The 15,080-nt window shown below is 26.4% G+C and overlaps 1 protein-coding gene across 4 annotated transcripts in view; it reads right to left on the bottom strand.

Annotated features, from left to right (window-relative positions):
* Positions 1–12,660: 12,660 nt before the first annotated feature.
* LOC129910773 (cyclin-dependent kinase 14) overlaps positions 12,661–15,080 on the bottom strand; it is a 277,345-nt gene continuing 274,925 nt past the window's right edge. For all 4 annotated transcript variants that reach the window (XM_055988310.1, XM_055988309.1, XM_055988311.1 and 1 more), the window contains one exon: positions 12,661–13,046. In XM_055988310.1, the coding sequence (XP_055844285.1) occupies positions 12,982–13,046 (65 nt within the window). In that variant the 3' untranslated portion in view covers positions 12,661–12,981. The remainder of the gene's footprint in view (positions 13,047–15,080) is intronic.

The raw sequence follows: 15,080 nt of genomic DNA, 5'->3' as shown, positions 1-15,080 counted from the left end.
TTTCTGTTAACAGATATGAGTTCCTACGGAACAGCCTAATGAATTAAGATATAAAAATTAAAAATCTATTTTTTTGAGATGAATTTTCAAAAATGTTGTCAAGTTTTGACCTCAATTTTTTTTTCGAAAAAAAAGAAAAAATTGTAAATATTAAATATTGGCAGTGCATGAACATCATGTTTTTTTTTTAAATAGTTTTGAATGTGTGTCTACTGAAACGAAGGCATATACAATTTTTTAAATTACTTACTCAGCATCTCGCAAAAGAATCTAAAAATAAGAGAAATCTTTATTCAAATACATTGAAATAAAACTTATTAAACTCTTAATGCACTTTCAAAGTAAAAACACACTCGTATGTGCATTGTACACAATTAGCTAGACAAATTGATTAAAAAACTACCCAATTGATTTGTTCGTTCTGCTTTAAAAACATTTAAACATTTGGGAGACACATTAACAAATTATTTAAGGTCCAGATGCGAAGATCTTTTCATAATAATGTTTAGCCTTTGTGTTGGCAATCCAATGTTAAATATTCTTCAAAGTGATTATTTATCCTTGAAAAATATCACAACTTCGCTGATTTGATCTTTTCCCATCTCGTAGTTTGAATAAAATGTCACGAATTTCATTGAAACTATAAAAAAAATTCCCAGAGAAATAACGAAAAAGGAGTTGCATTGTATAATCACTATTAAACTATCTCTAAGCTGAACGTGACGAAGTATACAATAAAACTTAGTAAACCTGCATTCAAAGAATTGTTCACATAATGAGGTAAAATAAAGAAGCGACTTTATTGTTAATTTTTCTTGACGATTGGATAATATTGGCAGAAACGCCCAATTTGTTTCGTCTTACGATACAAAAAAAAAAAACGATGTTACTCATTTACAACGTAGGTATATGCAAATACATAGTTTTTTTTTAAACAAAGAAAATACAAATTTTGTAGATACTCCTTAGTGTCGTGAGTAAGGTATTTTTATCTTTGATGTCTTCGATTTCCTGTTGGGTCTTGAGGTCAATTGATTTCTATACTGAGTATAGATATTTTTATTTGGTAAGTGAGGTAAGATTTGAACTTCAAAAGCTTGCAAACATATCATTAATCTTTTTAATAGAAGAAGTGCAAATATCACCATTCACCAGCTATTTGACACTTATCTCCAATGATAGAAATGTCAATTGTATAAGGGAAGGGATGTTAGTCCAAATATATATATTTTGTCTGAATACTCACTGCAAAACAGCGATAAAACAAATAAAGACATGCTGCCTTATGTGGGTGCCCGACAGGTGTGATTGTTCTCGTTATGGATCGTTCGCTTATGATCTATTTTGAAAAAGGTGTATTTTTATAATCAAGACTATCTATTTGGCTATAAGAGCATCGTAGGTACAGTGGTCTTTATTGGATTAATACATCTCAAAAATCTAAAACATTTTTTCTTCTAATAAATTAAGTAAAAGTTTGCAATATTATTAAAATTGTATGTATAGTTCAAAAATGGAAAAAAATTGGTTATGCTGTAAAGTCGGCTTGCGGACCGTCGTCATAAGAAAATTAAAAAAATATTTGTAAGTAAAAAAAAAAATTTTAGAAATTTAAGGAATTTTCTAAGAAATTTTTTACAGGCCAAATGTTTTATGTGTCATGAATTCGTTTTTATCATTTTATTTACGGAATAATCAAACACGGAATTTATAAGGTCTTAAAACGTTAAACTTCTAGGAAAGAGAACTTGATCCACTCTTATTACGAGCGGCTCACATATCGGATGAAGATGATAGAAGCCAGTTTAGACCTTGTTTAAATTAATATCAGTTAGCCCTGATTTTTCAATCGGCAGTTAGACTATCACAAGAATAAATTAATGTCAATACAAAAAAAAACTTTTATTCCTAGGAATAAGCTCTATCTGAGGTTTATCTGACTATTGAAAATTTGGCCCTAAAGGAAATGGGATATCTTAAATTTAAATTTTAGATTTTTGACTTTTGCAGTGTAAAATTGTTATTTTTTTAGACTATTCTACGTTGCTTTACAAAAGTGTTAAATCAAATATCAAATAACAGAATTGAATTTATCTTAATAAATTAATTTTAGTTAGAAGTTTGAATAATTGAATTTTTCAATAGTCAGTTAAACAGTCAATTCGTAACTACTTATTCCTCAGGTAGCAAAAAAATCAAATTTGCAACAGTCAAAAATAAAGCTTATTCCTAAGAATAAGACTATTTGCTTCTTTCAGAAACGAATACAAATTATTCTTAGGAATAGTCATAACAAAAATAATGTGTTAATTGTCAAAGCTGTTTTGAAAGAAATTTTGATAAAACAAAAACAACTGTGAATAAAAATGACGTTTAATTTTGAAAATTTTTGAAGTTGACATTTTTTTTTTGTTATTCTGTAGAATAGCTAACTGGGTGATTGAAATATTCAACGTTGTTACCTGATTGTTAATGAGCCTAATAACTTTGGGTGCTTTCATAATTGCATGGTTGCTTTGTTTACATGCGGTCATTTGCGATCAGACTAATGTCAGAAAAACTATTTGCGCATGTATTTTACTTTGAATTTATGAACACTTTTTCTGATTTGCGTCATTTGTCAAAATTTTTAAGTTGCAATTCAGCCTCTTCTTCAAAATTAACAATATATTATCTTAATTCCATCCCTTAAAAAAAAAAAACTTTTTAAACATTTATGTCAATGTTTACAAATTTATTATATTTAAGAAATTCGCGGCTATTTTTGCTATTTTGACTTGAACTTTGAATTTCCAATTAATATTTTGACAGAATTGAGAAACAAAGAAAAGCTGTATCATCTTTTACGTCATGTTCCTTCTTTCTTTAAGTTCAAATTCATTGCGCATGGGAATTTTTTCATTTGCACATTTGCGCTGCAAATATTTGCGTTTTACATTTATGAACACCTGACATTTGTCATTTGCATTAATGAAAGCTTTGCATTCGTCAGACTTGCGCAACCATGCATTTATGAAAGCGCCCTTTATTCGTCGGACAGTTAGGTAACTGATTGTTTATTAGAGGATTGAAAAATCGGCTCTTAAAAAAAATTTACTAATTCCCTTAAATTAGCATTATGGTTTTTTTACAGAAAGAAGTGACACATACACCACAGTGACCCCTGAGGCAAATAAAAAAAAAACAAGTTAGTGACTGTTACAAATATACAGCGCGCTGGTTATTGGATAAGAAAAAATGGGTATATTCTAGAAGAAAAAATAAAATAAAGTTACAGTAACGCTATATCTGCAAAGTTTGGAAATTCTTAAATGCCGTTTTTATCGAAGAAGTACAAGATAATTCTCAAGCGACAAACTCTCGGCCATGGTTGAGCCTTGACATCTAGATTCTGGTACTTTTTTGTGCTTTGTTTACTACGGACTAGACTTTTGAAAATGGTTAGGATGTGTATTTACAGGCAACAGCTCTGGATGACCTGTTTACACAATTACAGTCCTTGGTGGCAAAGATGGTTTTTAATATTGGGCAAAATATGTAAGACGTTGCATTTGTTGAAATGTATTATTTGTATAATCTTAAAATAACAACATGACTTTGGGATTTAATGATATCTTTTTATCGCCTTCTATATTCCGAACACAAACTTAATTAACCACATTCTTTTCGTACTTTTAATTTGTTTTTATTTTAAAATGTTCAATAAATTGTTTTGTTTTTTTTTTCATGTTCTTATATTTTATAGTAATTAATTTACTACTCAAAAATCAACTGTATTTTTTTTTTGTTTTATTTTTCATTTAAATATAATCATAAAATTAGTATTTAATTTTTCTTAAAATAATTATTCATATAACTAAACTTATTATACAACTAACTTAATTCAAGATGTTAGATATTGATATTAAAATTAAAACATTTTTGTTTCATTTTTTTTTCCAGATCGATTCTTTCCATTTTGTCTCAATCAAAGAAAAAAAGATTTAGTTTTGTTCTTTTTAAATATACCTTTTTTTTAATCGTTTGTTATATAAACATTACTTAAATTATTATTTACAATAATAATTAGAATCATAACATGATTTCTATACCTTTTAATAGTTTTTTTTTTTGTTTTTGTTGTAGTATTTTTTTTAAATCTCTATACAAAAGAACGAACCTAATATACGTTTTTTTTTATTTTTAAATTTATTTAAAATTTGTATCATTGTAACAATTAATTTATTTTTTTTTTTATGTCAAAACTTAGTTTTATATATAACTCATTTGAAAAATAGATTCAAGAACTAAAAACAAATTTTTTTTATCTAGAAAACTTGTTGTTGTTTTCAAGAGATGGGTTTTCCTTATATTAATTTTATTTAATTTTTTTTAAATTTTATTGACGCTTTTCATGTAAAACTTACCACAAATACATTAACATACATAATTTTAGGTATATATATATAAATGTATGTACCTCGTACAACTTTACATATATCAATATCGTATAATTTTATAATATTTACAATTTTTAATGTATCGAAGTCGATTTTTTTGTTTTTATTTTGCTCATGTAGAAAAAACACATAAATATGCAATAGAAAAAGCCGAAAAAATTCCCATTTTGTTGTAAATATATTATTGTTTTTTTTTTTTTATATTTATCTTGTTTTTTTTTTCTTTTGTTGTCAATTCGTTATTTTAAAACAAAAAAACTGCGTGTTTCTTAAAACTATGGACGAATTTCCGGGATGGGATGTGCGACCTGTTTTGTTTATAATATATGTTTTACATATATTTTTCGTTATATTCTTGTGTAAGCAAAAAAACAAATAATGAAATAAAAATGGCATTTGTGTTAAATAAATTGCGCAACTAATATTTTAATAACTTATAGAAATTATTTGTTTTATTTTTTTTACTAATTTGGGATGGAAACTTGTGCGAAGGGTTTGAGGAATACGTATAAAGCAAATAATCATTTTTTTTTGTGTTTTTATGATCGATTTTTTATTAATTACATTTTCATTTTTATATTTGTATCTAGTCGTGGTAAATTGGTTTTATTTTGATTTTTTGTTTTTCTTGTTACGATTTTAATTTCTACTCGAGTTAATGTTGGTATTATTTAATATTTTTATTAAAAAAAAAATTTATTGTATCAAATTCAAAGTTAAGAATATATCAATAGAGGTAGATTTACTAAAACAAAGTTCATTGTGGTTTAGTTTTTTGGTGTGAATGATATTGGGCGTTTTTCTATTTTTCACTTCTTTGATTTTTGTAAACGTGGAAATCATTCAAAAATTTATTTCAGAATTTTTTGATTTTGAAAATTTTAAATAAAACAAATGCGTTGTTTTTGCCTGTGATATAGCTTAAACAGGGTGCCGCAAAAGAAATGTCATAATGTGAATGTTGATATCTTTGTTGTAGGCAGATAGATGTTCTGGGTAGCCAAAATTAATAATGACTGAAAAAAAAAAGAACAAGTCAGCATCATTTCGTCAAGTGCTACTAAATGACATATACTTTGGCCTCTCCATTATTTTGGAATGGCCTTACAATAGTTTTTCACTTATCATCGAATCGTTGAAACCGTGCCGACTTGTGCGAGGAAATATTCGCCAACATCATGGAATTAAATCACATTTATTTAATGAACGTTGGTGGTTTTGCTGAAATTTCTTTTTTTTTTTGTTTTATTTATATCGAGTTGGTTTATGATACCGAAATAAAGTCAGATTTTTGATTTATTCGTTTCAAATAATAAGCATAGTACCAAATTCGAAACCGACGAAGAAACAGTAGCATACTTAAAGGAGAATTGTTCATTCAGGGAAATTGAAAAATTTAAAAACATAAAAAGTGAAAAATGTACTATGGATCCCGTTACTTTTTAATGATGATGACAAATCAAAACATTAAGGGTGTTTTCATAACGTTTGCTTACTTAGGCCTGCGTTAGTCGTGTTCATAAAGTCAGATCTGCGTTCGGACTAACTTAGTCCAACTGCAGTTCTGCTGTTCATAAACGTTATTATGTCGTCAACATCGGGCAGATTGCGCAGCCAAAATTTTATTGCTGCAGAGCTCACGAAGAAATTTATTTGGCTCTTGATTCGATTTTTGTATTGTAAATAAATGTAAAGCAAACAAATTAATCATTAGGGTGGTGCAAAAAATGTTTCTTTTTTTTAGATTTTACTGACACAGAAAATTTCTAAATCGTGTTTTTTGAGAAAATGAGTTTAAATTGATTTTTTTCGTATTAGGGTGGCTCTAAAAAATGTTACCTTTTACAGTGTTACCAGTTACCTTTTTGTGGAATTCCAAAAAAAAATCAACGTGGATGTTGTTTTGATCAAATTATCGAAGAAAAAAAATGTTCCATTAAGGTGGTTCAATTTTTTTTTTAAATAAATTAAAAAAAATTAATTTTCACTGCAAAAAAAGTTTATAAAACATGGTTTATGAAATATATAATGTAAAATTGGGGTAGGTATTTTCGAATTAGGGGGCTCAGAAAAATGGTAAAGCTTGGAATTCAACCAAATTCAATTTAATTACTTTGACATGAATTTAATATTACTATAGCAAAAAAACCCATTTAAACAAACTTTCTGTATAGGTACTAAAACTCATTTTTTTTCAAACGCAAAAAAAAACTTTCTTGAACAATCTAATAAAAAATATTTTTTCCATCGACAATTTGTTTCAAATGTGAACCACTCGTTGTTTTTGTTAGTTTTTTAAAAGAAAGTATGTATTTTTTTCTGAGCCACCCTAAATTTTTCAAATTTTTCGTGTTATTAAAAACAATATTTTCGGAACCGAAAAGTAAATCAGCCCTATGATGGTAGCCGATCGGAAGAGATTTGTATCCGATTTGTACGATTTTTTCAGTTTTCATATGATTTTAACCCTTCCGACTGTAAAATCGGACAGATTTACGAAAAAAATCTTAGGTGCGTTGAAAATTCAAAATACATGCGATGCTATGCAGTGAACTGTCAAAATATTTGCGACGGGTAGTGCTTTGTGCTTTTTTTTCTTTCCGATTCCTTCCGATAGAAAATCAAAAGTGAAATACTATCCGAAAAATATAAAAACCAAAAAAATTGGAATAATAAACAAATATATTGTTCAAAAACACACAAATGAGTGCACAAAACAGTAATGAGCAAGTAATTTCTATTTTTGTATGTTTTTGTGTTTCTAGTGTTTTGTTAAATGTTATTTTCACGATAAAAAAAATATTTTTGCAAACTGGTAGATGTCAAGTGAGTGCGTTGTTTGACGTCAATTTTTCTCCTCAAATTCGGGTACCGTGAATACAAAAATCTTCCGATCGGAACTTTTCTCCGATCGGATATTTTTCCGATCGGCTACCATCATAGGGCTGAATATTTTTTTGATTATTAAACAAAAACTCATTCTGTGGTCATTTTTTATATTTTTTTTCTGACGTTTATGAACACTCAGTGACTGCCGAAAATTGTACTATCTGTAAAATTCTGCAGAATTGGTGTGTTCATTAATGCAGTAAAGCAGAAAGACAATTGAACTAACGCAGATTTCCGATGTTTATGAAAACACCCTAAGTCAAATAAACCTAAAAATGTTTGATGATCAAACAAAAATATTGAATTTTTGAACAGTGCACATAAACTACATTCTGCTTGACAGTTAAACATTCTGTTTTTAATTAATTTGGTTCTAATAGAAAAAAATATTTCCTTTTTCTATTCAAATTTAGTATTTATTGAAAAATGCAAACATTTCTTACATTTTCCACCAAAATTGTTCTTTTCGACGTAAAATTTTCTGTGAAAGAAAAAGAGGTGAAATGCTTAACATTCCATCCGAAAAAATAGTTCGCAATAGGGGGAAAGTTTTCCGCCCAAAACTCGTAATAAAGGGAATGTGAAATGTCATTTTTCCGGGTGGAAATATGAAAAGGTGAAACTCGCAATAGGGATGATAATTAAATACATGTCCATCATTCATCACCTAACCAATAAACTTTGTTTTTCTATAAATAATAAATATTTTTTTTTTCTCAAAAAACAAAACTTATTAAATATTTCTCTACTGTATTTCAAAAAACTTCGGTTAACCAAAATATTAAAAAAAAAAGAAAAAAAAAACCTTTTCTACAAAATTTGAAATATTAAATATTTTCAACGTTAAGTTTTCTACATTAAGTTTAACTACTTGTATTCCACTATAAAATATGATTTTTAACAATTTATTCATCTGTCTTTACGATTTTGGCTGAAATTCTATTTTATTGTTTTTTATTTTATTTTTTCTATTTTCTATTATTTTTTTTAAATTTCTTATATTAGTTCGATTTTTGATTGTATTTAAAATTTTCTAATTTTTAAAAAAATGAAATAAATTTTATAACAGATTAATAGAAATTGATTTTGTCTAGTTATTTTTTGTGTTTTTTTTTCGAGTAGAATTTTGTAGATTATTTTTAACGTTTTTACATATTTTTTGTTGTTTTGTTTGTATGTTTTTTTTTTGTGGTTTCATAAGACAAGATGTGGTGTAATTATATCAACGTTTATTATTTGATAATTTTTGTATTTTATTGTAATCATTTTTTTAATTTTTTTTGTTTAAATATGAAAACTTTCTATGAAAGTTTATTTGCTAAGATCTTTCTAATAGTTTTAGGTTTCTTTTAGTTTTTAATTTAATTAAAATTTATAATATTAAAAAGGACCCAATAAGTTTGTTTTGTAGAAAAACTTCACTACGCAAACTTTAACTTTAAGATATTTAGTTAGGAGTAACCAAAAAAATTGAAAAAAGGAAATAAGAAATCCTTAGTTTATTTGAGTTTTTCTTTTTTACAAAAAAAAAAAAAAACAAAAAAAAAAAAAAACAATAAATTGTACAAATTCGATGTTTAAATTTTAATTTTTTTCTAAATCTATATTTTATGTGCTGATATTTTTTGCATTTTCTTTTTGTTTAGTGTTTTTTTTTCAGTTAACAGTGCAAAATCTATTTTTTTTTATTTGATAAATATGTCGTCAGAAAAAATAAAAATAAAAGAAAAGATTGCACCGTTTAAGTTTTTTTTTTTTAATGAAGTAAATGAAGTATAGGAACGAACGGATAGATAAATTAATATTTTTAACTGTACCTAAAAAAATAAAAATAAAAAAATTCATTACATAAAAAAATATAATTCAGTTTTTTTTCTTAAAAAGGCAGTCAGACAATGAAATGGATCAGAAGATCTTGAGTTTATCTAAAATAATAAAAGGCACTGCTCATGTATTTATAAACATTTTTGTGCAATAATCACAATAAGTAGTGTATTTTTGTTTCTCATTTTTTTAATGATACGCTTTATTGTACCTACTCCTAGATATTAAGTATACTGGATAGACATTAGATGAACAATATGGTGAGTCTGTATAACTTTAAAAAAATGTGAGAAAGTGTATCTATTGACAACAGAGATTCAAAATTTATTAGGTGCCCATTGTGCTTGAATCTTCTGAGAATACATTAATTTGAAATCTGATCAAGGTATGATCATTAGAGTCGCCATTTTACAAAATGGAGTAATTAGTTTTTAACGTTTAATTTGGCAAAGTCAAAAGCAACAACAATTTCCAAGACAAATTTGTTTACAACAACAATTTCAATGGGCAGCTGTCAAAAACTTGAGAAGCCATTCTTAAGTTTTGATAGTTCTCGATACAGACTTTTTTCTAATGATCATACCTTCTCTTTTTATACCATGTGATGGATCTGACTTTCTGGTCGAAACTAAATAACCCAAACCACGCAATTGATTCATCCAAAGGAAACTCTTTGGTCCTTACCATAGCTTTTGCAAAGGAAAAGAAAGAAGTTAAGGAAAATTTTGCAGCTTGAATGTTTACACACTTACAAGTCTAAAAGACTTCTTATAATGGTTTTAAAACAACTAGACATATAGGAGACTCAGTGAAACTTGGCTTGAAACTGGCTTCTTTAGCTTTTTCAATAAAATATCCTGGAATCCATTTATGCTTAAATGATAAGAACGGCACCCTCTTCATTTTTCATTCTATTTTGGGGAAAGCTGGTTTTTCTTTAATTTTCGCTTCTAGAACAACTAATTTTCTTCAGGTTTAAATTAAAAGCGTCTTTAATAAATGGGTAAAATCAACTCTTACAGGCTTCTTAACTTGATAAGGTATTTATCTTTAAGGATTCAAAAGATTAGGACATGTTTCATAAACCTTAAAAGTCATGCAATAAGAATATCGCAAGAATAAATAAATAATAACCCGCTAAAATGTCTTTTTTCAATTTTTCTGAGATGTATGCAAAACCGTGCTATATCAATAATTTATCCAAAGTCCGCCATCTATGATGAGTTATTCTGCTATGTCAGTGAGTATATTGTGGACAAAAAAATTACACAGGACCAAAACAAAAACGTGGAGCTTGGGAACGTATTGATCCAAAGAATTTGAAATTGGTTTTTGAGACTCTAAGCTACCATAGTTCTTCGGGTAGAAGAACAAAGTGTGTTGTTTTTTTTATAAAAATTTATAAAAAAAAAAAAAATTGTGAGAAGTGCAAAATAAAAACAATAAAATTGAACCAATTTGTATTGTTTTATTTCAGGATTCGTAGCAAATTTCATTCACGAATAGAATTCGTGATAAGGCCAAATTTTATATTTTCGAATATATTTCGAAGTTAAGAAAAAATATAATTCAGCCCCATAACAGACACCGACATAATGAAGAATATTAAGATTGTCAACTATCAATTGATAGTTGATAAATACTGAAATTTGGTGTTTTAAAATCTAATTTGGGGGAAAACTGGGCATTTTTGTAACTATCAATAATTGATAGTTGACAATCGTAATAGGGGTTTAAAGTTCGTTAAAAAAAATGTATCACGGCTCCCATTATACCAGCAACATTTGCTACTAAATTTGGACTTTGTGATACTTCGAATTTCGTAGCAGAATTTTTAATTGAGATAGGAACCATTGCACTATTTTTAACAATTCATACCTTGTACTTTTTTTCGAAACGGAAAATTAAATAGGAATAGAAGAGGAAAAAACAGTAGGAGCGATTCATACTCAATTTTGGTTGAAACTATTGGTTAAAAGCTGACCCCGAATTCCTATCATCATTTTCTATCTAATTGAAACAACCAGCCTTATCCACGAATTTCATGAGTGGTTTAAATAACAGATTTCCATCTCGACCTGTCGGACACGAAACTCAACCCAGGTTTAAAAGGCTATCGACTTAATTTATATATTAAATTTTTTCTCCCAACTTACAGATTTCGTAAGTTTGTAAAATTTAAATTAAAGAACTATATGAATGAGATAAAACAAAATATCCTTGTTATTGGTTACTGGACTGCAATGGTCAAGAAAAATTTCCTTTTAAGACAAGTGCATCATTTTAAATTCAGTTAATTTCAATCTGTACGAAACTATATTTTTTTTTTAGTTTCAGATCCCGACGAGGAACAAAAATTTTTCATTAAATTTCTCTAAACCTGTCTTTAATTATATTTTTAATTGCATAAATGAAACAAATAAAATAAAACAAATAAATTTAATTAATGTTATGTGTTTATTATACATAAACTTAATTGTTTTGTTTTTCTATTAATTAAAGTTTAAGTTTATTCAATATATTTATATTTTGTTTTTGATAAAAATAAAAGTTTTCAAAACAAATAAGACAAAGAAAAAATAATACAAATTTTGAAAAATAATATATGGTTAACAAATAATACATATACATTGAAAATTATATTAAAAATAAAAATGTGTAAATTTTCTTTTTACTTAAACAAGGAAAAAAAAAATATTTGTAAACATTTACAAATTAGTTTTATCATTTATCATTATTAACATAAATTGCATATTATAAAATAGTAAACAAAGGCAAAATAAAGACATATATTAAAACACAATGTAAAAGAAAACAAGACAAAAAAATTAAACCTGTATTATTATCATATTGTGTTATTTTTAATATTTTTCACTTAGATTTACTATAAAATTAAAAATTATTAAATTCAAAATAACATTTTTGTTTTACTAAAAAAGAAAAATAATTATTAAAAAAAAGTGTATATAATTTTGTATTTAATATTTGTAACAAAGACATTTTTTTAAATACATTGAAAGGAACCAAGGAGAACAAAAATTATAGAAGAACAAAAAAGAAAAACGGCATTTTCAAATTTTAGTTTTAAAATTGCAAAACTTAAATACATATTCCTTCTTTGAAAGATGAGCGAACGCATCATAAATGACTGGATGGATAGTACAAGACGACTTAAATATTCTACACTACGTTTCTAATTTTATTTAAATTTTCTTTTTTGTTTTTCTTTAGTTTAACTCAATTTATTTTATTTAGTTTTTATTTTGTATTATTTTATAATTACTTCTTTTTATTTGATCGTTTTTTTTTTCATTTTATCTAAATGAATGGTCCTGTTGGTCGTAATTCACATTTTGTTTTTTATTATTTTTTTAAATTAATATTTAGATTTTTTTAAAATTTTTGTGGTAGTTCCAAGCGTCATCATTAAGAATCCTTGTCGGTCCAGATACTATTTTTTTTTTGTGTTCATTATTTTACAAATGTGAAGCTATCCAGCGTTGAATCATTCAGTATTACTTTTGAAGTTATCGAAGATCCAGCGCAGAAGTTACAAGGACTTCATTATCAATTTTATTTTTTGATTTCCTTTTCTGATTCCATTCATTCTCTAGTTTTTTTTTTTTCATTTTTTGTTTTAAATCGAATTAAATGATTTAATTTCCTTTCTCTATGTTTTTTTTTTTTTTTTGTTTAAATTAAATTAAAAAATATTATTTTATTTAGATTTTTTATTTTTGTTTTGTTTTATTTTTTAATATATTTATGTATATGGCTGCTGTTAACAGTAGTGACGAACACCATCCAGGGATAGAACTTGCTTTAATTTTCATTTATTTTGCCGATTAGGCTCTGGATACAAATGCACACCTTCAACGGTGAAAATCGATGTTTCTGAAAGTAAAAAAAATAATAAAAAAGAAATTAATTTAAGATAAACAAGTTGCAATAATATTAAATTAATTATAATTTGAGCAACAATTTATAGATTGGACTCGAATTTTGGAACATTTTTCTAAGGAAAATATTGAAAAATTTTTAGATTTCCTCAAATGGACTCCAACGCATGCTTTTTATGCAGATTTAAATAAAGCATTTTATAGATTGAGTTACACAGTGATTTTGCTTAAATTAGAAAAATATTGTTTTATGAAATGGTTACTTCAATGGATCAAATCTTGTTTAAAATACAAAACACAACACGTAAATTTTAAAATGTACGTGTCTAAAATTTGAAAAGTATCATCTGGAGTTCTCCAAGGTAGTCATATTGAACCTCTTTTGTTTAAATTATTTATAAAAATCAAACAAATCTTTTACTCGAAAAAAAAACATAATCAACTACATTGAGTTCTACATCGGAGACCTTGCAAAGAAAAAAAAAACCCCGTTTCTCAGACAGGCATTCCTGAGTAAAAGATAAATTGCAATTGAAAAATCTGTTGTTTCAAATACCAAAAGAATTTTTGATCTTTTTTTCTTTCATACAAATAGAGTAAGTTCGGGACTCCTGACACCTGCAAAAACTCTATCGGAAAACATTATATGAATATTGTTACAAATCGTAAAATCATAATAAAATAAAAATACAAGACTATAATCCTGGAGTTTTGAAAATGTATTTCTTGATATTGAAGGTGTCGTCGTTGTATTCCAAATTTGTTTTAATGTTTGAAGACACTTTGCTAGAAACAATGGAATTTTATTCCCTATTCCAATAAGTTTGGCTTTAAAAAACCTAAGCAAAATGGAAAATAGGTATGAAATTTAAACAATTTTTTATATGTTCATACAAATCTTGATTTTGATTTTTAAAACAATAAGGAACTAGCGGAAAATTTTTAGATACCCACATTATAAAAAAAAAAAAAAAAAAAACTCATACAAATCGGAGCAGCTCGGCCAGGTTTAAACACAATTGCCCACTTTTTACTATATATTATAATAGGGCGATTCGCTTGGAAAAATTTAGTATTCGTATGCTTCAAGAAGCTCATAAAGTTGGGCATACAAAAAGTTAGTTTTTACCCTTACATCTAAGCAGCTTAATTTTTCTAAAGTTCACATTTAACAAATTTTTTTGTTGAAATCAGTTAAATCGTTTACGAAAAAGTCAAAAATCAAGAAAACGGTTCTTCGTAAGACATTGTTACTGTACAAAAAATATTTCGGAAGTAGGATCTCATTTTCAGCAGTTCATGAGTTATCTCGAGTTCGTTTTTGTTTTGCAATCCTAACCTTACCCTAAAGTACCTATGTATGTATACCCGCAAGTAAAAATACTTTTTAATAACTATTCAATTAAACTTTCTATTCACATGGATACAAACAAATTATTTAATTAAAACAATGTGTGAATATGAAATACCAGTACAGTGATCAGTATAGCCAATCATATTACAATCCATGTATGCAACCGTCTCTCCAAAATTGGACAAGAAAAACTAATTATAGAGTTTATTCGAGTGAGAAATCATTTATTAGTTCTTATTTGTTTGATGAATTAACGTTAACGATTTCAAATTGAAAGTTTGTGTAAAGCTCCTTAAATGAAAAGTAGTTTATTCCATAAAAAAAACTTAAATCAAAGCCCAGTTTTTTTTTTTACAAATTAAGTAAAGTTAATAAATTTATTGTTATTAGTGACTAAACTCAGTTGGATTTTTTTTTTTTAGCTTAGACTGCTTTTCTCGAGTCTTATACAGAGACGATGATTAAATATAAAATAATTGATGAAACTATTAAGCTATTTTTTAAACCATAAAGAGTTGTATTTAAATCAGGGTTGTAAAAATATCAATTTTAAAAAAATGCATTTGAAATTATAAAAACAAATATTTATTGCAAACAAAAAAATGCATTGAAAAAAAAAATATGTATTGCAACTGAAAAAAATATTTCCATTAAAATTTGTTTTATTTTAACTGA

The sequence above is a fragment of the Episyrphus balteatus genome, chromosome 2, assembly GCF_945859705.1.
Source record: "Episyrphus balteatus chromosome 2, idEpiBalt1.1, whole genome shotgun sequence".
NCBI lineage: Eukaryota > Metazoa > Arthropoda > Insecta > Diptera > Syrphidae > Episyrphus > Episyrphus balteatus.
This window is presented reverse-complemented; position numbering and strand designations above follow the sequence as displayed.